Source organism: Eublepharis macularius, chromosome 7 (genome assembly GCF_028583425.1).
Source record: "Eublepharis macularius isolate TG4126 chromosome 7, MPM_Emac_v1.0, whole genome shotgun sequence".
Classification (NCBI taxonomy): domain Eukaryota; kingdom Metazoa; phylum Chordata; class Lepidosauria; order Squamata; family Eublepharidae; genus Eublepharis; species Eublepharis macularius.
Genome location: NC_072796.1, coordinates 123,427,193 through 123,452,729, shown reverse-complemented (window position 1 = coordinate 123,452,729; position 25,537 = coordinate 123,427,193). Strand labels below are relative to the sequence as shown.

Sequence of the window (25,537 nt, the reverse complement as noted above, 5' to 3'; positions counted from 1 at the left end):
TTGTAAGATTGCAGTGACTCATCAGGGAAAGCAAAATAAGGGCTGGGGCAGGGGGACCACCTGAAGGGGCTGGACTGACGCTTCGCTTTTTTGTTAAAGTAGTATGTTTGAGTAGGAAGATCGTCAGCTCTACTTCTTGTCTCGCCTTGCCATCTTTGACAAAGAACTGAAATGGGACCTTGTATAAGAACTGGTCCACCCGTTAGATGGCTTTGCTCCACCTGGATATCTCCTCCTCTTCATTACACCCCTAAGCAGATTACGACAGCGGACTAACCGTGGACTAAATATCCCTATGAATTATATTAATTGCTTGTATGGGTGAATAGCCTGGCGCTTGGGTTGCTTATGCACACAGCACTTAAGAGAATCACTATAATACGGACTAATTGGTAATATATATTGTCCATGGCAGTCTTGTATTATATTGTTATTTGAACTGTATCAGTGTTTCATGCTACTTTGAATTGTATTAGTAGTTGCTGCTTTGCATGGGTTGCTGCGTGTTTCTTTGCAAGAAGAATATCTACAACAATTCTATTTATAAATTGTATTTAATGGTTTACTTTTGTGAGCAGCATTTTCCTCTATCTTGTAGTTAGGTTTCTTGGTGATACATGGCTGGTAACTGGCAGGAACCAGGCGGGTGGAGAATGACGTGAATGGTGTCTTGTGACACACTGACATCATTTTCCAGTCAAAACCCCAGAAGTGATGTCACCATGACAACGTGATACTCTAGGAGTTTACCCAAATCTCTATGGTAAAAACCACAGAGATCTGGAAAAGTCCTAATGCATCACACAACATGGTGATGTCACTTACTGGAAATGATGTGTAGACTGAAGATATAAGGAGTGATGAAGGGGAAGTTAAAGTTGAGGACTAGAAGCCTAAAAGCAATGCAAACTTTGTTAGTGCAAGGGAATGGATTTCAGTTGCTCTGCTAAAAGTTTTATTCAGAGGCAAATCACATGGCTTAGGATTGTAGCATACAATTATACTGTTATAATTAAGTCATTACCCTGGAATCAGGTTTTGCTCCTGGACTCAACTCTATAGTTGATCAACAGAGAGGGATGTTACAGCACCACTGAGGTGCCGGCTGATGCCTATTTTCTCTTCTTTGGGAATTCACAGACAAAGAACATAGTCAGGTGGCATTCCGTATCATTCCACTTGCCTGTGCTGAGCATTTCCACACAGTCTTCCTGTCCAGAAGTATCATCGGGCTCCCCTTCCTTCCAGTTGCTATAGTTCTGCAATGGGGTACGATCAGCGTACATGAAATGGCCTTCTCTGTCCATGTCATTCACACCAATGAAGACGCGGAAAAGGCCAGTCTTGGAGACATAGTCGGAAATCACCGCATTCGCGGCCTCGTCCTTTGGCATCGCCAAGATTCCATCTCGAATCCGGCAGTGTGTGAGAGCGTCTCTGTAGCTCTTCTCTTCCTGCACAATATAATAATACTTCTCTTCTGTTTCCCGGATTCCTGCCAACACTTCAGAAGGAGAAATGAAAAAATATTGGAAAATAGCCTTTCTTCAGGATGTCCACTGTCAAAAAACTGCTTTGCAATGCATGAAAATTTGGGTGTGTTTCTCTTGTTAAAAAATTATAGATAGGCCAAGACCATCTGGAGATTGATGGTGGTGACCTAGAGTCCTGAATTTTACCACATCTTGGCTCGGATTTTTTTTTCCTGCAAAGAAATGGTATCCTTAACCACCAGGTTAACCCCCCTCCCGCACACCAACCTGCTGGCACAGCATCTATACAACAATTGTCACACAAATGGATAAAAGAGTAAAAAATGTTTCTTTAGGAGCTAACATACTTGATTGAACAGCGGAGAGATAGAGATAGACTTTTAGCTATCTAGCTGAATGAGAGAGAGCGGTTCCGAGAAGGAGGAGGATATATCAACCTGGAGACAAGAAAACAAGGAAATGACACTTAGATCCAAGCTACAAGTGATGAATTACACTTGCCTGGCAAGTGAACAGACTCATGTGTATTCCTCCCTGTTCACTTGTGCTCCACTTGCGCTCCACTTGATCAAGTGGAGAGCAAGTGAATGGCAAGTGAACAGGGAGGACACATGAGTCTGTTCACTTGCCAGACAAGTATAATTCGTCACTTGTAGCTTGGCTCTTACTGGAAAGAAAGGTGCCGACCTCACATTTCTGTCTAACTGGACCTTGCTGCTCCCTGTAGGGTTTTCTTCTCTTCCTCCTTGTACACCAGACATTGCTTTCGGATGTTTTGGAGGTCATTAATTCGTAGGGTTGCCATAAGTCAGAAGCAACTTGATGGCACAGTGACATAACACATACAACATATCGACCTCTTTAGTATACCATTTCCTTGATATCCCTAAAATATGTATTTTATTTATTTAAAATATTTATTACCAACCTTTCCTCCAAATGTGCTCAAAGAGGCTTACAATGAAAATATATAAAAAAGCAGTTATAAACAGAGTTAAAACACAGTTAAAATATATTAAACAGCAGTCCTAAATAAAATAATTTGAAGTTGCCTCCTGAAGCCAGAGCGAGGGGGCCCATGGGGAGATCGTTCCACAATCATGGGACTGCCACTGAAAAAGCCATCTCCTGTGTACCCATCGGCTGACAGTCAGGAGCACCTCATTCCATGATCTCAGGCAGGAACATACGGGAAAAGACGGTCTTTCGGATAACCCAGTCCCAAGCCATGCAAGTCTTTCAAGGCCAGAACTGGCACCTTGAACTGGGCTCAGGTGTGGAACAGTAGCCAGTGTGGCTGCTATAATATCCAAGTCACATGTTTCTGATGGCTGACCCCAACCAGCAGTACAGCTGCAGCATTCTGCACCGTCTTCAAGGGTAGCCCCAAGTAGAGTGCATTGCAACAGTCCAGTCAAAATTCAACTAAGGCATGGATCATTGTGACTAGATCTGACTGAACCAGGAACTAATGCAATCGGACACACCAGCCAGAGCTGGGCAAATGTACTCTCAGGTACTGCAGCCACCTGGCTTTCTATGGTAACTGCTGCATGATGGCTTTCTATGGTGACTGCTGCATCATGCAGCATTGCTAAGCTGCGACCCTGACTTTTCAGGAGGAGTATAATTGCATCCAAAAGATGAGAGATAGCCTTTCTACTAACCCAGAAAACCTCTGTCTTGACAGGATTAAGTTTTCAGCTTGTTCACCCTCATCCAGCCCATTACTGACTCCGAGCAGCAGTCCATAACATCAACAGCATCCTTGGAATTAGATGGAAAAGAAAGGTTGAGCTGAGGATCATCCGCATATAGGTGACACCACAGCTCAAACTTCCTGATGACCTCTCCCAGTGGCTTCATGTAAATATTAAATAACATGGGGGATAAAATTGAACCCTGTGGGACTCCATAGGTCAATGGCCCTGAAGTAGAATTGGAGTCCCTCAGTGCCACCTTCTGGGTTATCATTGAGCTAGAGCCAACTAGTTTCTCTGCTGTTGAAAAATGGGAGCAGGAGATCACATTTGACCAAAAACTGAAGGAAGGCTCGAGAAATATGTATTGTCAAAGGCTTTCACGGCCAGAGAACGATGGTTGTTGTGGGTTTTCCGGGCTGTATTGCCGTGGTCTTGGCATTGTAGTTCCTGATGTTTCGCCAGCAGCTGTGGCTGGCATCTTCAGAGGTGTAGAGATCTCTGTCTTTTGGTGCTACACCTCTGAAGATGCCAGCCACAGCTGCTGGCGAAACGTCAGGAACTACAATGCCAAGACCACGGCAATACAGCCCGGAAAACCCACAACAACCATCGCTCGAGAAATAGTTTTCATAAAATTCCCTTCTGCACTCCTTATCGTGGTCACAGCTTATGCATGATTCGTCCAATTTACCACCTTGCTTTTTCAAATGGTAGCACTTAGAACTGAACTTACTACTTTGGACTGGTCCTGCCAGTGCTTTGAGAATGACAGTATTATTACTTCCCAGATCTTAGGGATTCTGATCCTCAGAAAACAGATGTAGTGAAATTACATTATAGGACATGTTTTGGCAGAAGACAAGCTTGCTAGAAACGAAAGGATATTTGGAAAACAGGATGTGTCACATACCGTTTTTAACAAATTTCATGGATGACTTGAGTCGAGCGACGGTAATGTCCAGTTGTCCAACAACTTTGCGGTATCTCCCGCAGTCACAGACAGCACCTAACTCAATATAGGCACAAATAAGTTGACTTTGAAGGTGCATAAAACATACAAAGTTGCTTAAAATTAAAATACATATTGGGAAAGACCAATTAAGATAATAATAGTTCAGACACCTAACAGCACTAATGGAATCACAGCTATCAACTTTTGCATGCAAAGTTTAGAAAGCAGTTGGCCAAATTAAACTAATGCTAAAAGAGGCCAATTTTGTTTACCCTGGGGGGCCAAGAAATGCGCAAGATCTTGCTCATTCTTTCTCCTCCATCTTAATTATGCTTGTGTTAAATGTTCTCCAGTGTCCTACACGCCAACACTTTTCAGGCTAATAGCTGCGCAGGGGGCTATTTCGATCACAGTCTTCCAGCATCATGTCTGTTTTGGACCTTAGTACATTGCAATTAAAAATGTTCACAGCTGAACACAGAGACATGTCTGCTGACTGCAAACTGGTGTACTGGCAACAGAACCAACAATAGTTTGCAGTTTGCAGTCATGTGACCTGGATCTGTAATCTGTTTGGCTCTGACCAAATCTGAATCGTGTACTATGGATTACTTGCCAATTCACCTGTTGAAGGAAGAGATTAAGGTTACACAAGATCCTTTGTTTATATAGTATTTACTCCTCTTTAGTGAGAATGTAAATATGTATTTTATGGAGATTAAATGTCCTTTAGAAAACACATAAGAAAGGGGTTTATTTTTAAGTTCAGTGCTTTAAGAAAACACAAACAGAATTTAATCTGTGCCAGAATTTTATCTGGAAATCTGTTTTATATATCGCTTCAGCTAACAGTTGGTTTCATCAAGCATTACTTAAGCCTGCTTCTCCACTATGTTTGCAGACTTCAGCATAAGAGAATACATCCTCTGAGCATGCATAAAGTGCACTTTCCTTCTTGCCAAGTAACCTCAAGTTCTCTAGCCCTCCAGGACAATGTGACTTCATTAACAGACAGTGTTGAATTCTGGCTCTTCTTGTATATTGATGTGGATCCTACCATTACAGTGGGACTTACTTGAAAGTAAATATGTATAGGGGAGAGAAGGCAGCATGGTATAGCCCGACCTCATCAGATCTCGGAAGCTAAGCAGGGTCGTTACTTGGATGCAAGACTATCAAGGAAGACTCTGCAGAGGAAGGCGCTGGCAAACAACCTCTGCTTTTCACTTGCCTTGAAAGCCTCTTGCTGGGGTTGCCATAAGTCAGTTGTGACTTGATGGCACTTTTACACACACAGTTTGGTGTAGTGGTTAAGAGCAGCAGGATTCTAATGTGGAGAGCCAGGCTTGATTCCCCACTCCTCTGCTTGAAGCCAGCTGGGTGACCTTGGGTCAGTCAAAGCTTCTCGGAACTCTCTCAGCCCCACCCACCTCACAGATGTCTGTCGTGAGGATAATAATAACACACTTTTTAAACCTCTCTTAGTGGGTGTTAAGTTGTCTTGAAAAGCGGTATATAAATTGAATGTTGTTGTTCTTAAACATGTATGGAATCAACTGGCACCAAGTAGAGTTGGCAGATGGGCCAAGAGACCAGTTTGTTGAATGTTCATTCTGTACTTTGCATTTGAAGTATACATTATCATCTAAAGTAGAGTACCCCCTTCCCTATAAGAGCAATATATCCTGAGTCTAAAATGACATAAGCGCACTACTGTTGTCTGGACAATACATAAGTTGACCACCCCTCAACTAAGAGCACAAAGGACTGAGGAACCAGGGCTCATTTCGAGGGGGAACATGCAGGAACGCAGTTCCAGTAGTTCCCCAAAGAGGTCACATGACAGGTAGCCCTGTCCACCTGACTCTCAGCCATTTTGGGCCTGTTTCGGCCTGGATTGGGCCTCTGATGGGTGGTGGATCACTCTCCTGCTCAGCAGTGGCCCAATATTTTGGGCCCCTTTTTGGCCATTTTCAGCCCCTTTTTGCCATTTTGGGCCCAATTTCAGCCCTGAATGGCCAGGATTGGGTCTAAAACAGCCAGAATAGGTGATGTCAGGGGGTGTGGCATATGCAAAGCAGTTATGCTAATGACACACTACCGGAGATGGCAAGGGGCCTGGCATATGCTAATGAGTTATGCTAATGAGTTCCTCCAGCTCTTTTTCTACGAAATGACCCCTGTGAGGAACTATCAGTGAACGCCAACAATGTACCTGCTTTGCCCTTTACTCCAGAAGTGCCAGATAAACCCTTCAGTCCTTTGTCACCTGAATGAAGAAGAAAAAAATGTTTTAGTACATCAGGACCTACACACAGACAAACATAAGCGCCACTGAGTGACACTTGTTCATTCACTGAGAGATGCCAAAGGCTGTGTGAGTAGGCATGCCAAATTAAACACTCGGTGTTCCATTCTGGCATACACTTTAATAGCTGACCCATTAAAAGTTTAGAGCCTCTGAGGCCAGCAGGTGACTGCTGCTCCCTTCCTGCACAGATGAGTAGCAATAATTGGAAACAGATAATTTTTTTTAAAAAAGAGTCTAAGTCATTACTGACAGTGCTGTGCACACCCATTTTATTTTGTCCTTAGAGTATCTGCAAGTTTTTGAAGCAAATTTTTTTTTAAAGGAAATATTGGGGAAGGGGGGGAAGGAATGTGTGTATACATCCTCACAAGGAATGATGACAATAGCTGTACGTAGAATTAAAATGTGTAAATGCATGCAGCGAGATTGCGCACTGTGTTCTTGCTCCTGACCTGGGTGTGTTGATGAGGATTCCTGCACAGAATGTGTGCCTCAATCGGTGTAATCTCTACCCTGCAGTCCGTGAGATTATCAGTGTGTGCTAAGACAGCCTTTGTGTGTATAAATTGTAGGCTTCTAGACTCCGTGTAAAAGATGAACTCAAAGTGCAGAGAGACGAGGCAATTCCAACACACAAAAATATTGCATGTTCGGCTGATGAGACTGGTTGTTTCTCCTTTCACACAATAAAGAGTAAACTGGTCGGGCCTGGGTTCCGAAGTCATTGGTGGGTTTTTTAATTTTAATTTTACTTTATTTATATCCTGCCTTTCTCCCCAATGGGGACCCAAACTGGGTTACATCATTCTCCGCTCCTCCATTTTCCCCTGAATCTCTCAGATTCCAGTCCATCACTCTAGCTAGTATACCATACTGGCTATCTGGGTTCTCCTCAGTTCCTGCATGTGTGGTGCCTTAATCGGATCAGGATCATGGTGCACATGGAAAGGGGACTTCAGGCTTCTCTCCTCACCATTTTCCTAACCCAAAACAGTCCCAGGGAGATGCTATTTCAGGAAACCCACAAGTTCTCTAGGATACATGTGGGTTTCCCAAAAAGGCCCAATAGCACCCCCTCATGGCTTTTTTTACTTACTCCATAAATGGGTTGCCAGGCCCAGCCTGGCAACCAGCAGGTGACTGGGTGGGGTGTGTGGAAATGGGGGTGCAGCCACCGGCAATGGTGTGACATCACTTCTAGGAAAGTCCAGAAGTGACATCACGCCTCTCTAGGAATTACTGAAAACACTATGGTTTTTGTTAGTTCTGGTTTCTCCAGAAGTTTCCTCAGGTTTTCCTGGAAGCGACACCACACCATCGTTGCTGCTTTTTAATTTTTTTTCTCCCATCAGACCCTGGAGTGCAGGCAGGCACTACGGCAACTCTGCTGCATAATGTCTAAAGAGACCCAACAGTATTGGGTTTCCATCATATCAATTTCTACTCTTGGGGGGGTGGGGGTAGGACCTCTGATCTTTCCCAAGGTTTTCACTGAAGTCAGTAGCAGAGAGACGTCATTTTAATTTGGAAAAATCATTTTTCTTTAACAGATAATGATAAAATAATAAAATAACTGGGGGGGGGTTGGATTATGTTTTCCCTCTAAACAAATAATAATAATAAAAAATGGAAGTTTTATACTGTAGTTCTGCGAATACTTCCTTGTTTCCATCTAGTGGCCAAAAAGGTGACTGAGCCTGATGTTGGAATCTAACCTTTAATAGATTCCATGTTGAAGTCATTGTAAACACAATCTGACAAAGAGAGATGTGGCTCTTAAAATCTTAAGCTACAATAAAGTTGGTTAGTCTTAAAAGGTGCTACCGGACTCTTCGCTATTTTGTTAGTGCAGACTAACATGGCTAACTCCTCTGGATGGGAAACACAGAACCTTTTTTTTTAAAAGTTGGTTATCTTGGATTTCTGGTTTATCCTCCATACTTTATATATTATGTGTATAAATCCTGTGTGAACATTATTCTTTTCTGCTTTCCATTAACAGTGGATGCATCCCAGATTAAAGTGCATGTAAAGTAACATAAAACATACATTTTAAACCGCAGTACTTTTTACATTGGAAATAATAGCCACCCGTTTCCTTTGGACAGTATAAACAGCACTTATTCCATATTTAGTTCTGTGCTTCAAAAGGCATCTGGAGTGGCCAAAGATTAAAAGAAAACATACCCTTTCGGCCTATTGGTCCAATTTTACCCATAGTTCCCTGGTCACCAGCGTCTCCAACTACTCCTTTGCTTCCTAGAAAATCAACACAGAGAAGAATGCATGTTTGGTTCATTCTCAGAAGACCATTTAGCAATATCAATACTTTCTTAAGCTATTTACACATAGTTTGTCAAAACACGCAATGCAGAACTTCCTTGTTTCAAGACAAACTGAATACAGCCAAGATTCAACAATCCAAATATGCCTTATTATGCCCATTGGGCTGGAAGAGCCCCGTGGTGCAGAGTGATAAGTGGCTGTATTGCAGCCCAAGCTCTGCTCACGACCTGAGTTTGATCCTGGTGGAAGCTGGGTTCAGGTAGCTGGCTCAAGGCTGACTCAGCCTTCCATCCTTCCGAGGTTGGTTAAATTAGTACCCAATTTCCTGGGGGTAAAGTGTAGATGACTGGGGAGGGCAAATGGCAAACCACCCTGTAAAAAGTCTGCCAAGAAAATGTCGTGATGCTACGTCCCCCCATGGGTCAGTAATGACTCAGTGCTTGCACAGGGGACTACCTTTACCTTTAACCTATGGTACTGGGGTGGGGTAGGGGGGTGGGAGGATAGTTACAATTGTTGGCACATTATATGGGAATCTGCTTAAAAGGTAACCTGCTGCCATATGTTCCTGCTCAGCAACGAGCCATCTAACAAGTCCCTTTTGTATGTGCTAGGGTTATCAACTCTGGGTTGGGAAATTCCTAGAGATTTGGGGGGTGGAGCATGGAGAGGGTGGGGTTTGGGGAGGGAAGGGAAGGGAAGGGAACTCAGTGGAGTATAATGCCATGGAGTCCACCCTCTAAAGCAGCCATTTTCTCCAGGGGAATAGATCTCTGCAGTCTCGGGATCAGTTGTAATTCTAGGAGACCTCCAGACTTCACCTGGAGGATGGCTACCCTAGTCTGTCCCCCACCTTCTGAGGGTAGGGTTGCCAGGCGTGGCAAATGGTGGGAAAGCAGGGGGTGGGGACAAGGGGATGTGCATGTGACATCAGCGACATTACCAACATCACTATGTCGCTTCCAGTGTAACCTGTAAGTGACAAAGGACAGCTCTAGGAACTGCTGGAAACTCTATGGAGGTTCTGGTAATTCCTAGAGCTACCTTTTGTCGCCTCTGAGTTATACTTGGAAATGATGTGGCTGGTTTTTTTTTACTGTACTCTTCTCCCACAGCTGCTTGGAGCAGCAAAGGGCAATATGGCTTGTTGTCGTGAGGCCTTCCACCAATAATAGCCCCAGCAAGCCTGTCTGAGGAACTTTTTTGTGTTGGGTTCTCTCCCTTCTGTTATTCATCTGATGCCCAGTGTTCTCCCTGGATTTAATTGTTTGTATTTACTCAGGCATTTGATCAACTCTGTTGATTTGTTCTGTCAAATTTGATTCCCCCCCCTTCTATCTTTGTTTGGGGTAAAGGCGGCTTTATAATATTAACTTTGTTTCTATGAGTTTTATTAGTTTTGACATGCTATTATGTTTTTTTAGCTAATTACATTTTATTCTTGGATTTTAGTCTGTTACAGGATTCTATTTTAGTTTACAGATGGATTTTGTACTGTGTTGTTCTCTGACATGAGAACTTAATGGTGGAAGGGTGGCATATAACATTCCCCTCAACGAACCAACAAATAAATAATCCCTTGAACATTACATAAAAACAAATTGAACGTGAGCACTTAAGACAGGGAAAGTATTTTAGGAATACCTATATTGTTACCCTGTTTACATCTGATATAGACTCCACAAGAAAGGTGGGCAATAAATGCATACATAAAAATTAGCTGCCTCCAGTTTCATTCTCATTTTAAAAGAGTATAAAGTAAAATGGAACAGCCTGTTGAGGGAGTGGGGGAGGGCAATAATGGTCATTTACGTAAAGGTATCAGTATTCAGGGGGCTTGTAGTGGAATCATCCGTCCCAAAGGGCTTGCACAGTACACATTTAATCCAGAATACGCACAAATGTAGTTACACAAACCAAACTTTCATTTCAGTTGGAAGAAGAGGGTTTTAAAGATTTGAAGGAACACTGACAAAGGGCACCACTTCATAGCATCTGGATAGCCCAGGCAAGCCTGATCTCATCAGCTCTTGGAAGCTAAGCAGGGCTGGCCTTGGTTAATAATTGGATGGGATTCCTCCAAGGAATACCAGGGTTGCTGTGCAGAGGCAGGCACCTCTGAATGTATCTTTCCTTGAAAATCCCATAAGGGCGTCGCCATACATTGGCTATGACTTGACGGCACTTTCCACCACTGCCAAACTCTACGATATGCCCTAACCAAAGTATAATGTAATTAAGTTGATTCTTCATTGTCTTTTAAAAAGACAAACTGATCTCTCAGTTCATGACAGTGCTGTTGAAATGGTCATGGCCTACTTTGTCAAGTTGCTTTGAGGAGGAATCAGATTTAATACCCTAATCTAGCAGTTTTGGGCTGGTGTCCTAATTTAGCCACACGAGTCCTTGTGCAGGGGCATGGGAATCACCATCAGCCTGAGGGACAGCTCAGAAGGCACTCAGAGCCAAACTACAAGTGACATCTTACACAGGTTGGACACTAGTCGGCTTCCCTCAAGTTTTGATGGGAAATGTAGGCGCCCTGGTTTTACAGCTTGGCTCTCCATTACAGCTGCAAGACCAGGATGCCTACATTTCCCATCAAAACTTGAGGGAAGCCGACTAGTGTCCAACCTGTGTAAGACGTCACTTGTAGTTTGGCTCTCAGACCACAAGAAAAGGAAAGCTGGATAAAAGAAAATCTGTCTGTTTGCATCTGCCAGCCACTTTTTCTCTCTATGTGGACACAGTACAGTGAGAAAACATGGCTACTGGGTTTGGAGCGCAACAGAGAAAACATGAAAGCTTGTGTAGGCCTGAGGATGTCAAATAGCTAACTGGTTATTGTTGAATAGGGTCAGCATCTCCCCCACCCCCACCCAATCTGGGAAGTCTGCTTTTCTTTAACAGAGATTGGCAGGCAGAAATCCAACAGGCATAGTGTTTCCCTGATGCGGGGATGGAAGAGGCTTTAGCAGCTGCATACCTGATCACCATGAAGAGCAAAGGAGTGTTGCAAAGGAGAGGGAGGGGAGGGGGGGTACACTGTTTATCTGTACCACAAGAGTTTTCTTCCAGCAGTCCAAATAGGACTGTCCATATAGCTGAAGATGTAAAGATTGAGGTTCATTTTCCCAGTGTCAGCGTCGTACACATCACATATGCTTTGACAGTGCAATCAAACAGATGGGATTCACTTTGAAGAGCAATGGTCTTTGATTTGCTGCCACTGGGGGTACTGTGAAGGCGTGCAGCAGATGATCTGGGGCCCCCAGTTGTTGCAGAAGAAACAACATGGAATTTCAAAGCTTGTTTGTCTAACCGAAACTCCCAGCTGAGGTGCCCTGAGGCGTCACATTTTTTGTTTCAAAAAGCAATTTTTTTGGGAGAATGATTCACAAATAAGAATGTGGCAGAATTAATCCAAGACTTCTTTTACTGATTGATTAAGCTAAAGTAAACAGGACATGCAAGCTTATTTATTTAAAATATTAGCACCCAACATTTCCTTCAATGGACTGATCCTTATAATGGGCTAGGTTTATTTGAAGGGAGTACTTGACTATAAAAGATCCTTGGGAGCTACAATGTGTCTCTGAGAACTCAGAGAGAGAGAGAGAGAGAGAGAGAGAGAGAGAGAGAGAGAGAGAGAGAGAGAGAGAGAGAGAGAGAGAGACTGCGTCCTCTTGTAAATGAGAGCCAAAAAATCCAGAGCCAAGCTAGAAAAGATGCTGAGAAATCTGGACATGTTAATTTATTTATTAAAATATTTTTAGCTAGGGTTGCCAGGTCCCCCTACCTGGGGGGGAAGACCCAGCACTCACCTGTCTTCTCTTCTTCCCACATGCACTTTGCATGGATGCACTCCCAGGCCTCCCAGGTGATGTCACTTCCAGGAAATGATGTCATTGCACAGGGCTAGGAGAGCATGCATGCTTTGCACAGAGCGGCACAATGACGTCACTCCCGGAAGTGATGTTGTCACACTGCCCAAAGAGCATGCCCAGGAGGCCTGTTCCCCCGCCCTTCCCCCTTGCCAGCCAGGTGAGTGGTGGTGAGGGGTGAAGGGTGGGAGCAGGTAATCCCCCGTCACCACCAGGGGGACGGCAACTGTATTTTTATCCTACCCTTTCCACTTTACACCATGTCCTAAGGCTAGCAAGAAGACATTAAAACCAAAAGTTTCACAACATTTAAATTAACAGCTTCCCATCCACAAATAACCTCCCCCCGACCCCCAGCCCAGCTTTAAGTCCATCTTTAAAAACAAGCTTTTGGGAGGATTTTCTGCTTCCCAATTCTTTCTCTTTTTTTCCTCCAAATTTATGTTAACCCCAGCGGAGTTACTTGTCTGCCCCTAATAAACCCCCACCAAGAAATTTCACAATTCCTATAACATGTCTTTTGTCTTCCCTTGAAACTCATCAGAAGTTTTGCTTGAGGGGGAGTATCTACATTTGCTTTAGTTATTACCTTCGGTCAAGTTTTGCTTCTGGTCAATTTCTGTCCCATTTTCGCCAGCGTTCTCCTCTGTTCCATGCAACAGCCTGATGTCATAAATGTTTTTTCCCTGAAAGGGAATGGCATCAGTCCTCTCTAGGAATCACTGGAAATTGTATGGTTTTACCATAGACTCCCTGGCAATTCCTAGAAAGGCATGACCTCACATCTGGGTTTTCCCCATAAGTGGCATTATGCCGGCCTGGCAGCTATTTTTAAAAATCTTCTTCCTCTGCTGCTCAAAGCGGAGATAGGAAATGATAGGCAGGGCAGGAAATCCCCCTCCCGTGGATTCTAAATAAGTAAGGTTGCAATAACAATGCAGCCCGCAAGAGTTAAATTCCTCTCTCCTTCAAATTGGGGCAGGGACAAGGATTAGAGTTGCCAACTGCCTGGAGAAAATATGTTCTGTCCCATTAATAGTGATGTTATTTACTTGGTGATGTTATTTTATTTCATGCCAAGAAAAGCCTCGGCTGCTTGTAAGCCTCTATTAGAGGAGCAGGATATTTTTGTCAGGCCCAGGGCTTTTTTTCTGGGAAAAGAGGTGGTGGAACTCAGTGGGTTGCCCTAGGAGAAAATGGTCACATGGCTGGTGGCCCCGCCCCCAGATCTCCAGATAGAGGGGAGTTTAGATTGCCCTCTGCACCAGTGGAGCGGCGCGGAGGGCAATTTCAACTCCCCTCTGTCTGGAGATCAGGGGGCGGGGCCACCAGCCATGTGACCATTTTCAAGAGGTTCCGGAACTCCGTTCCACCGCGTTCCTGCTGAAAAAAAAGCCCTGGTCACGCCTATCGGCAATCTTAGACAGTAAAAGCCTCTCAGGATAGCCATTCGGTGTCTCATCTAGTGTGATCCTGAATGTCAGGAATGGAGATCAGATTTTGCCTTCATTGGAGCAAATTGCAGCCTTTTACTTTCCTGTAAGGGGGTGCAGTGGGAATGCTATTAGGCTGGAGGGGCTAGACTGCCTCTGTCCTTGGAGGCTCCAGCCCCTGACAATCAACCAATATGCACATCCCATTGAAAGGTGCATGTAGGTAGAATTCGGTGGAAGTGGTAGCCTACCAATGGATGGGCTTGCCTCTCTGAAGCTATTCTCATGCACTCAATTCCCCCCCCCCCACACACACACACCACACTTGTGGGGTACATATGTAACTTAAGACTTAGGTATGTGTTTTTATTTATATTCATTTATATATTTATACCCTGCTTTTTTCTCCCCACTGTAGACTCAAAGTAATTTACATCATCACTCTCTCCTTTTCCATTTTATCTTCACAACAACAACCCTGTGAGGTAGGTTTGGCTGACACTGGCCCAAAGTGACCTAGTAAGCTTCCATGACAGAGTGGGGATTCGAACCTGTCACACAGATCATAGTCTAACACGATACCACACTCAGATCCTCTGTGGTCCTCAAATTACAGCAATTCCTTCATTCGTGCATATTCTGTTTTTCCCCCCAATACAGTTTAATATTTTTAAAAATTCTATCCCAAAATCTGTGTACCCAAGATTCCATTTCTCGGTCACTCTACAGTTTGAATGAATTTTGTGAACCAACCTTTACACCCAAGATCCTTCTAATAGCAGCCAAATGCACACACCTCATTAAGTATGAATGACATCCATCAATGGGATGTTTTGCGCTTTCCCACCAAGACATATCTGTCCATCTGAATTTTATCTGCCCTTTCTCTGCAGAGCATACATAGTTTGGCCATTTTATCCTCACAGCAACCTTGCGAAGTAGGTTGGGCAGAGAGAGACACTGACCCAGGATCGCCCAGAGTGGGGATTGGAACCTGGGTGTCTGCAGTCCGACACTTCATCCACTACATGACAGTGACACATGGTAACCATTCTAACACATTCTGAAAGAAGGGAAGACCCAGATGCCCGCTTGCTATTTTCAGCAGCAACCCCCTCGTCTTTGGTAACATCTAGCTCTGAACCTAATAATTTCATGCCACATGGGACAAATGCCCAACTTTTAGAATCGGGATCGTTTAATGCTGCAAACCAGCTGGCCAAGCTAATTGTATCGGGTTTTCCATCTGTGCCATGCTTCTCCAATGAATGCATGTGGCAGGTAATCCATTTCTCCCCTCATCGGCTTCAACTTGCTTTCCCCTTTGTAATGTGAAGCAATGTCACATCAGACCATTTTTACTGTAGCTGTGGTAACGAATGCCTTTGGTCATCAGATCTCATCGATCTAAAGCTTAAAGCACGTAGGCTGCTGTGAACGGGTGGACAGAATTTATACAGCCATTATTGGTGCACGACTAAGACAGTACAAAGTGTCTTTGCTGTGACATTTGGCCCTGAAATCCACTACTAATTTGCACAGCTGTGTTTGGGTCAGCCATAAAAGACTTTTAAAAGACTTTTTAACACATACACCCTTCCACGTACATCACTCTTTGGCCACTCTTTAACTAACTCATTTAACTATTTTATTTTACTTTATTTATACCATGCCGTTCTCCCCAACAGGGACCCAAAGCAGTTTACTTTATTCTCCTTTCCAGGGCTTTTTTTCAGCAGGAACGCAGTGGAATGGAGTTCCGGCACTGCTTAAAAATGGTCACATGGCTGGTGGCCCCACCCCCTGATCTCCAGACAGAGGGGAGTTTAGATTGCCCTCTGAGCCGCTGAGTGGCACAGAAGGCAATCTAAACTCCTCTCTGTCTGGAGATCAGGGGGTGGGGCCACCAGCCATGGAACCATTTTCACCGAGGGCAATTTAAACTTAAACCCCCCCCCCCCCCGTTCCAGGTGACCCAAAGTGATGTCATTGTGCGGTCTTGAGTTCCACCACTGAGTTCCACCACCTCTTTTCCCAGAAAAAAAGCCCTGCTCCTTTCCTCCATTTTATCCTCACGACAGCCCAGTGAGGTAGGTTAGGCTGAGAGTGCAAAACAGAGAAGGGAGAATAATGTTATAAGGTACTTTGGGTCCCCATTAATAATAATAATGATGATGATGATGATGGTGGTGGCAGTGGCAGCGGCGACGACAATGATGGCACTTATATACTGCTCTTCTTGACAGATTAGTGCTCCACTCAATGTGGTGAACAAGTCAGTGTTATTATCATCCCCACAATGCAGCTGGGGAGCGGAGACTGTGAGGCCACCTGCTGAGCTCATGGCAAAGGTGAGATTTGAACCAGCAGAGTGCTGATTTGCAACCCAACCACTTAACCACTATGCTACAGCAGCTCATATAAACATCTAATATCTAACACATATTATATTGGTTGCTTGTTTTCATCCAAAATGAAGGCATAGAACGGATGATACTTTGCTGCTATTGTATCTCTGGGAAATCTTTATGCACGCTGAAGTGTGACAAATAAGGAACAACGCACACACACACACACACTAGAAGGAGTAATGGGTTGCCCAGTATCTTTTCACAACCAAGAACGATGTGTGCCCTGACCTTTAGATCCTGTCGGGCCAACTTTTCCGTGTCTTCCCACTTCTCCTGGATCTCCCTTTTCACCTTCATCTCCTTTAAAAACAAACACAAAAAAGCAGCCATGTTACATGTTGTTCAGAGCAAAACCTTTAAACAATAGCCCTCAGGCCTGATTTGTGAAGTTGGAAAGTTTTGGGGGCCAGAGAGCCTCACAGGAAAACAAATGGCTGATTTGGTCTGTGGGAAAGTGTCCTCTTGGAACGTTCATGGGCTAAACATATACCAAACCTTGGCTCTTGGTGCCCTCTTGTGGCTAAAATTGCACTTGCTTTTCTCTGTCGACAGTCTTCGCTTGTAAATCAGAGGTCAGAAACTTTTTATAATTAAAGAGCTAAATGATATCAACATTCAGAGCAGGAGACCAATAAAGAGCCAGTGTAAGAAAACCTATGTGCATAATTGAAAGTCTGTAGCAGTAGCAGTAGAAAAGAGGAAGAGTTCAGTAGTACCTATGAAAAATTAAATCCAGCCCTCAAGTCATTGACTTATGGCGACCCCTGGTGGGGCTTTCATGGCAAGAGACTAACAAAGGTGGTTTTCCATTGCCTGCCTCTGCAACCCTGGTATTTGTTAGAAGTCTCCCATCCAATTACTAACCAAGGCCAACACTTCTTTGCTTCTGAGATCTGACAAGATCAAGCTCTCCTGGCTTATCTAGGAGAGCCTAGATAAGCCTATAAGACTAATAAAATTTGTGGTAGGGTATGAGCTTTCCTTAGTCACAACTCACTTCTTCAAATACAACTTACTGTTACTTGACAAGTTGATTAATGATCCATAAAGTTTCCACAGCCCAAACACTGGTTGTTACTACTCGTCCTTGATTAGGAAGTGGAAGGTGTCACAATAAATGGTAAATATACACAGGAATGCCCTGAAAGATTATTTGAGTGCTCTAGCATACATCTGTATATGGTTTGCACTTGGATTACTGGCAGCTGTTTGCCTCTATCATTTATTTACATTATTTCTAGTCCACCTTTCTCACTGAGACTTAAGGCAGATGACACAGTGTGAGCATCTCTGAGAAGGTTTTTATGGACCTTTAGTTCCATAAAAACCTGTGCCTGCATTACCTTCACAGACCGGTTATTCTAGTATCTCATCCAGTGTACCTTAAAGATTTTATTTTATTTTTTAAAAGACCATATTTCGCTCCATACTGAGATGCATTCGGCTCTGAAACCATAAGTTGCCGGAACGCAGACCTTTTCCATTTCCGGCCCCTGCTCTATGGAATGGGCTCCCTAAAGAGGTGAGAGGGAGCCCCAGCATTGGAGATCTTCAGGAGGCATTGCAATGCTTGCCTACATGCAGGGCTTTTTTTCTGGGAAAAGAGGTGGTGGAACTCAGTGGGTTGCCCTCGGAGAAAATGTTCACGTGGCTGGTGGCCCCGCCCCCTGATCTCCAGACAGAGGGGAGTTTAGATTGCTGGAGCAGCGCAGAGGGCAATCTAAGCTCCCCTCTGTCTGGAGATCAGGGGGCAGGGCCACCAGCCATGTGACCATTTTCAAGAGGTTCCGGAACTCCGTTCCGCCGTGTTCCAGCTGAAAAAAAGCCCTGCCTATATGCCAGGGCTTTTGAGGGGGGTTGAATGACAGGCATCTTTTAAGGGGGGAAGGAGAGATTGGGGGGGTTGCTTTATTTTTATTTTGATTGTAAAAAAATGCACTATTGTAAGTTGCCTTGAACTATGAGGAAAGGCAAGGTAAAAATGCTTCAATAATAAACAAATAAATTTTAAAAGGTAGGGTTGTCAACTGGCCTGGGGGAAGAATGTCCTCTTCCTTCAATAGAGGCTTATCATCTAGTTATGGGCTACTGAAACTTATAACAACAATAACAACAATAGTAACTGTGCTTATATACCACTCATCTAGACAGATTAGTGCCCCACTCAGAGTACTGAACAAAGTCAGTGTTACTATTATAATCACCATCAGGGTTTTTTTTCTGGGAAAAGAGGTGGTGGAACTCAGTGGGTTGCCCTCAGAGAAAATGGTCACATGGCTGGTGGCCCCGCCCCCTGATGTCCAGACAGAGGGGGGGGGTTAGATTGCCCTCCGTGCCACTCAGTGCACTGAAAAAAAGTCCTGATCACCACAATACAGCTGGGGATGAGAGGAGTGGCTGACCCAAGGCCAGCTGCAGAGCTCATGGCAGTCCTGGGGTTCCAATCAACAGAGTGCTAATTCGCAGCCCAACCACTTAACCACTGTGCTACAGCAGCATGGAGATAAACTGGATCATCTGGTAAATAACATCCTATGAAGCCACTGTGAAAGGGACAGGACACTTTTCCTCCAGGCCATGGACAACCTTAGTTGGTTTCAAAGAAGTCCCCCCTTCTCCTGCCCCTGAAGACATTCAGTCACAGCCCAGAGCCCTGAGTTAAAGAAAACCCACCACTTCCCAGGTTGCTTTCTCCTGTCAGTGCAGAATTCCAGCCAGTCCGAGAGGGCTGGGAACCCAAGGCACTGGGTGTGGGGGGGGTGCTTCCTCCTCCGCTGCAACCTTCTTGGACTTGAGTGGTACCCATCACCTCCTCCCAGCTGCTTTCCCCGCTGATTTGCCCTCCCTCCAGCAGCTGACTGCGTTGCTCAGTCTAGGAGTCAGCTCTGTTTCCACAGCCCAGGGGCAGTATCTGAGGAAGACCCATCTTGGGCGCGCCTCAGGTTGATGGAGCAGGTTGCTAGCAACAGATACCACAGTGATCAGTTTTGTCAAATTTACAGCTTCCTTTTCTTTTGAAGAGTTTCAGACCCTTTTGGTTGTGAACATGTGCTCAAAAGTATATGAACTGCAGCTCCTTCTGCCCAGACATCTTCTACCTTCTTTCCTCCTAAACTTTATTTTTTTTTAAGCATCTGCATCCCTTCCTCATACAAGGTGTCACTATGATCTTTCTCTGGTGAAATGTCCAAAGGAACAGCAGAATAAAATTTTCAGTAGTGTGCGCAGGGGAGAAATCAGTGCCTTTCACGGCTCCCTGTCTCTTCCCATGAGTAGCAAAAAGCAAAATCAGTGATAAGAGAGATGGTCCAAATTGGCCTAAGTTAGTCATACTGCAGAATTTGGGCTCACTTGACACAGAATTTTGATCCTTTTAAAAAAAATCATAAAGTCCAGAAAGCTCTATAGAAGAAGGAATGATTCCTAAGATGACAGGAAGAAGAGCTAGGCTAGCTTTTAGTGGTAAAGGCCTTCAGGCATTTCCAGCAGGGAGTTCAGATTGTGGGGAAACTGTGTTCCTGACTGAGTGTGATATTTTCCAAAAAGAGAATTGCAGAAGTGCAATTATTAGGTCTGGAAGACGGACAGCGGCACTGGCAGCCACAAGAAAGAGAGCTCTGAAGCACCGATGGATGCTGAGAAGTTTATAATTGACACTTGTCCGAGTAATGAAAGGGGAACTTCGGAAACATACCGCATTGCTATGGAGAAAGCTCCCGTTAGTCCCTTTCAAACTGCCTCCTGTTCCATTCAACACGTAAAACCCAACTCAGACCTCTTTGATGTGCTCCAGAAGAATCCCAAAAGCTTTGCGAGTGCATGTACATTCCCTTTTGGGCTCCTTGTCGATGTGGTGAACCCAGTGTGCAATTGCTTCAATATGTCTTCAAAGCTGCACCTCCCTACGGCCTCGAGAAGGTTCAGCGAGGGTACAGGGAGTTGCCACTTGGATACTGCTGGAAATAACAACACAGCTGTGATCCAGAAGGACAGCTGGGATCGTCTTTTGTAGCAAAAACAGCAAAGAAGCTTTGTGGTATCCCTGAAGGCTAGTGGATTTATTGTAGAAGGAGCTTTTTGTCTATGGGAGCCAGTGTGGTAGAGTGGCTTCAGTGTCAGACTGGGGAGACACCCCCTCCCCCCGTCAAATCCGTGCCGTTCAAATCCAGAAAGCTTCGTGGATGCCCTTGGGCCCAGTCACACACTCTCAGCCTAACCTACTTCACAGGGGCTGTTCTGAGGATAAAATGAGGGCGAGAAGAACTCTGTACATGTGGTGTCCCCAACCGATTGTTTCCCTCACAACTCTGTGAGGGAGGTTAGGCTGAAATGGCTGGAAGAAGAGGGGGGGGGAAATGGAGGCTGGAAAAAATTGTAGGCTATTCCAAGCACCTTTGAAGGGAGATAATATCTGCCACGAGCTTGTCTAATCCTTATTTAAAGGTATCTAAGCTAGTAGCCATTATATAAACCTATGAACTTGTCTTATGCTGAGGGCCAAGCTACAAGTGACGAATGACACAGGTTGGACACTTGTCAGCTTCCCTCAAGTTTTGATGGGAAATGTAGGTGTCCTGGTCTTGCAGCTTGGCTCTCTGACTGCTGTCCAATGGACTTTTCAACTGTCACTTGTCCAACATTCCGCCAAGCTGCCTACATTTCCCATCAAAACTTGAGGGAAGCTGACAAGTGTCCAACCTGTGTCAGGCGTCACTTGTAGCTTGGCCCTCAGTCTCTCAAGGCCAGCAGCTCCCTACGGCCTCAGGCAGAGATCTGATTTTTGTAACTGGAAATGCTGGGGATTGAACCTGGGACCTTCTGCATGCAAAGCGGATCCTCTACCACTGAGCCACAACCCATCCACTTGGCCATTTAGTGGTAATACACACTGGTAAACTACAGGAAAAACCCCTGCCTCACTTTTCCCTGGCCCTGCAACACTGCCAGCATGCCAGCTTGTACAAGCACATCTTGACATTACAAACCTACCACATCATTAGTATATTTTCAGTTATTAATACCATATTGCAGGACAGCTATATTTTCCGGCTGTTGCAACTTTAACCTAAAGAACAAGGGGCTGTTTTGATCTTAAAGCTGGTATAGGACAGCCCATTGGAAAACAAAGGTATAGAGATCACAGTGGTTTTGAAGAATAAATATTAGTAGTGTATAAGTGTGAGTGTGTATGTGGGTGTGGGGGAAGCGCCGCTAAGGAATGGCCCTTGTTACAAAGACAGCGTAGTACAAGCAAGTCCTTCTTTTCATCTACAAAATGTTGAAAAGTATGCAGTTAACAGGAAAAGGAGAAATTGGGCTATAGCAATTAATTGTTTCATGCTTTTATAGGGAATGAATACTCTTTAATGTGAATAGATTTGTATTAAGCAAAGGCAAGTCTTGTTATTTCTGTATGTCTACTTTTGCCTATTTTTAAAGCTCGGTCTGCAGTACTGGAATCACTTGCAAACACCAGGGGGCAGACTTGAATATCTATTAGCAAGCCTGCTGTCAATCGTTTTTATTAGGCATGGATTTATATGTACTCCCATCAAGAATTGACTTTTAAAGCCACCACGGGCCACTGAGATCATCAGACCTGGCTTCTGTAATCCAAGCAGTATAATTCCAGCCTCTGACTTCTTTATCACAGCTATAACTTCTGTCTGAAGATGTGGAATTTGGAGCCAATTCAGATTAGATCTGATTGACTGTGCACCCAGTATACAATATAAATAAAAGGGTTCACACTTAGCACCAATACACAACGCTTTGCAGAGTAATTTAAGCAAAAGACAAGTCCAAGGGTCTTGCAGACTAAAACTCAAATGCACACTGCATATATGTGGGAAATATGCAAAGTGGGAAATATCCTTCATTGCAGTCACAGAAAGTCGTGGGGAATTCCACGTATAAAATATGCCTTCCCATCTCTTGCTGTTAAAGAAGGGAGTTGCTATTGCTAGAAAAGATCTAGAACCCCCTGAATGCAATTAGAACTTGGAAATCTGGAACAGTCAAATTTGGAATTACCTCAAGGAAAAGGCGGGGCATGCATATATAGAGATAAATAATAGTGTGCAAAATAAATCATGGAATCAGTTGGTTTGTAATGAAAATCCATTGTTATCATTTGGTTAATTTGTAGGCTATGTAGCAGTAAAATCAATATTTAATAACCTACTTTTCTCCTAGAGAGCCTGTGGTAACATTTAGGCTGCACAACAACCTTGGAAAGTTGCTTGAGCACAGAGATAATGTCGATTATCCTGAGGCCACAAAATGAGCTTCAGCGCTGACCAGAAATTTGACCCCCGGTGTCTCAGCTGCTAACAGCCTAGCACTGTTCCATGCTACCTTTTTGGTATATAAAAGTCAAACAAAATTAGACATTTATTTACTTCATTTATACCCCACCTTTCTCCTCAATGACAACCCAAAGCAGCTTACGTTGTTCTCTTTTCCTCCATTTTATCTTCACAACAATCCTGTGAGGTAGGTTAGGCTTAAGATGGAATGACTGCCCCCAACCCCAAGGTCACCCAGAAAGCTTCCATGACAGAGGAGGGATTCAAAGGTGATTCTCCCAGACCCTAGTCTGACACTTTAACCACTATAATACACTTGGCTGCTTCCACACACGTTGGATAATCCACTTTCAATGCTCTTTAGTGAACATTTGGAACTGCTTTTCCATCTGTGGAACAAAAAAATCACTTCCAAAGGATTGCTAAAGTGCATTGAAAGTGCATTATTCAACGTGTGTAGAAATGGCCACTGTCTCTCTTTAGTCAGTTGCTGGAAGAGTCAAGATTGCATCTCCAGCACATTTTTCCTGAGTAAATACCAGCTGTAGTAGGCTCCTGGGACTCTGTTACCAGAGAAAAGGGAAATATTCAGAAGTGAGTGTAGGTTTAATCTGCCCCCCCGCCCCCCCATCTTCTCAAACTCAAATGGCTCCCAAGGGCGACTATTTGCATTCTTGGGGGAAATGTGCACGTTGCCTCTATGTATCAGCTAGAGGGGAGGCGTGCATTTGAGGATGAGAAAACAGCTCAAAGGAAAGAGTGAAAACAGAAAGTTTCCTAGTGGAACACTCCTGATCTAAATTGGCATCTCCTGCCCCTGCTATTTGCAAAGGGAAAAGGATGCGGCCGACTGGTTGATGGAGCGTCCATCTGGTTTCACCCGAATAATGTGAAACCATAAAAGCAAGGCGACGGCTGTGCTGGGGGTGGGGGCAGAGACACGTCTCCCAAACTCCTTAAAGCCTCTCTGGCGCTGCTCATTTTGACATGAGTTTCAGTTCAAACATTTTCACCTGCCTCCTGGACGGGTCCAAACCCAACCAAACCGTAGCCCCTTCTTCTGCCCTGTCATCATTCCACTGTGGTTCCCTTTCCTCTGCAATCGCTACAGCCACTGCTCCGCTCGTAAAACATGTTGATGAACTGTTGTAATTTATGCAATGGGTGTTTGAATTATTCATCACTGGGTGAGATCATTCCTTGCCTGGTAAGGAAAATCAGTTTCCTTGTTTCCTTTGGGGTAGCCAAGTACCTGGAAAGGGGCGGGTGGGCGGGTGTTGCACTTAAACCTTTAATAGAGCCTTGATTTACAGAAAACAGCCAGTGAAGCTTTACACAGCATAGAAGTAAACAGGATCACCTTCTAATGTCTGCAAAACAAGTTGTTGGAAGGTATGGCACAAGCCAGTCCTAAGGCTGCCAGCCCTTCTTTAGCGCTCTCCCCTGCTGGCCCAGAAGCAGTTGGGAAAAAATAATAAATCACAAATATTTATCACAAATGTTAATGTCTTCAGCTATGGCAAAGATGTTTATCTCACAACTACCCACCTTTCGGTCCAGATAAAATCGTGTGGGTTGAGCAGATGTCTGTCGCAGGCCGGCTGTCATCGTCTAAACCAAAAACCTGAACTTGGAAAAAGAAGAAGATCAACAGGAAAGTTGGGTGTTTCCACGGTTGCGTCTTCATGCTGCCGGCCCTAGAGCTCCACAGGAAATGCCCTTCGTTGTTCCAGGCTTAATAATTGCTAAAATAAGATTTCCCATGTAAGTCTAGAGAGGGACTTAACCAAAGATCCCGGTTGATTAGAGCTAAAGGAAGGGAAAGCTGAAGAGGGCCGAATCGGGTGGATGTGTTGGGAAAGTCAAGCACACACATCAGCCACTGTGTGGTCTATTTATACAGCAGTCGCAGTTGTTTATGAAAAGTTTATCTCTTGGCTGTGAAATCCTTAAGCGCCCTGGTCAGCAGGGACATCTTGAATGTAGAAGCAGACCTCTGTTTTCTGTTAGCTGGCCGGAACCTCGAGCAAAGGCAGTAGCCGATCTCTTATGTGCGTTGCACCCGCCCAGGAAAATAAAAAAAAATTAATAGAAAGAGCATGAAATGAAAAATAATAGAAAGAGCATGAAATGGTCCTTAGCTGGAAAAAAAAAGGAGCCATAATAATAAAAATGCACAAAAAAATTCAAGAAATGCTTAGAGGCAGGAAATGTATCGCACTACTGTATCTCACTTTAGATGCTAATTTTCTGCATTACCCTAAGAATTTCTCGACTGCTTTTTCCAAGTTGATTACATCTTGCATTGTACCTTTGCATCCTGACTCCCTTCTTTTCAACACCTCTCCCACCTTTCGACTAGGATATAAGGGCTTGGGAATCTCCATTCCTTCTTGTATCTGACAAAGGGCAGCTTTGACTCTTGAAAGTTCATACCAGGAAATCTTGTTGGTCTTTAAGGTGCTATCAGGGCCAAGCTACACATGACGAATGACACTTGAACAGCAAGTGTATTTCTCCCTGTTCACTTGCCCTCCACTCAATCCACTTGCTGTTCAAGTGTCATTCGTCATGTGTAGCTTGGCCCTATTGACCGGAATCTTGCTCTTCTACCGCAGACCAACACGGCAACTCTGAAACGGTTTTACGAGGGATTTGTTCCAGTGTGCGGCCACAGGGCACATGCTGTAGCTGCTCTTCTGATGTAAAGTAACTTTGAAGTTGGATCCAGGGGGATCTTTTGGGTAGAAATGGTG

General features: G+C 44.3%; 1 protein-coding gene across 1 annotated transcript; it reads right to left on the bottom strand.

Moving 5' to 3' along the window:
* Positions 1-243: 243 nt before the first annotated feature.
* COLEC10 (collectin subfamily member 10) lies at positions 244-24,642 on the bottom strand. The gene is made up of 6 exons (XM_054985094.1): positions 24,330-24,642; positions 16,702-16,773; positions 8,647-8,718; positions 6,364-6,417; positions 4,107-4,202; positions 244-1,504 (listed from the first exon to the last, which is right to left on the bottom strand). The coding sequence occupies exons 1-6, from the start codon at positions 24,466-24,468 to the stop codon at positions 1,113-1,115; spliced, it is 825 nt and encodes a 274-aa protein (XP_054841069.1). The 5' UTR covers positions 24,469-24,642; the 3' UTR covers positions 244-1,112.
* Positions 24,643-25,537: the final 895 nt, after the last annotated feature.

Bases quoted from the DNA above. Each gene is read 5' to 3' on its own strand.
- COLEC10 (XM_054985094.1), bottom strand. From the start codon at position 24,468: ATGAAGACGCAACCGTGGAAACACCCAACTTTCCTGTTGATCTTCTTC. The intron at 8,719-16,701 runs GTCAGGGCACAC...TTGATTTTCTAG, and splicing joins TGGCCCGACAGGATCTAAAG to GAAGCAAAGGAGTAGTTGGA. The intron at 4,203-6,363 runs GTACATTGTTGG...ATATTGAGTTAG, and splicing joins TGGAGTAAAGGGCAAAGCAG to GTGCTGTCTGTGACTGCGGG.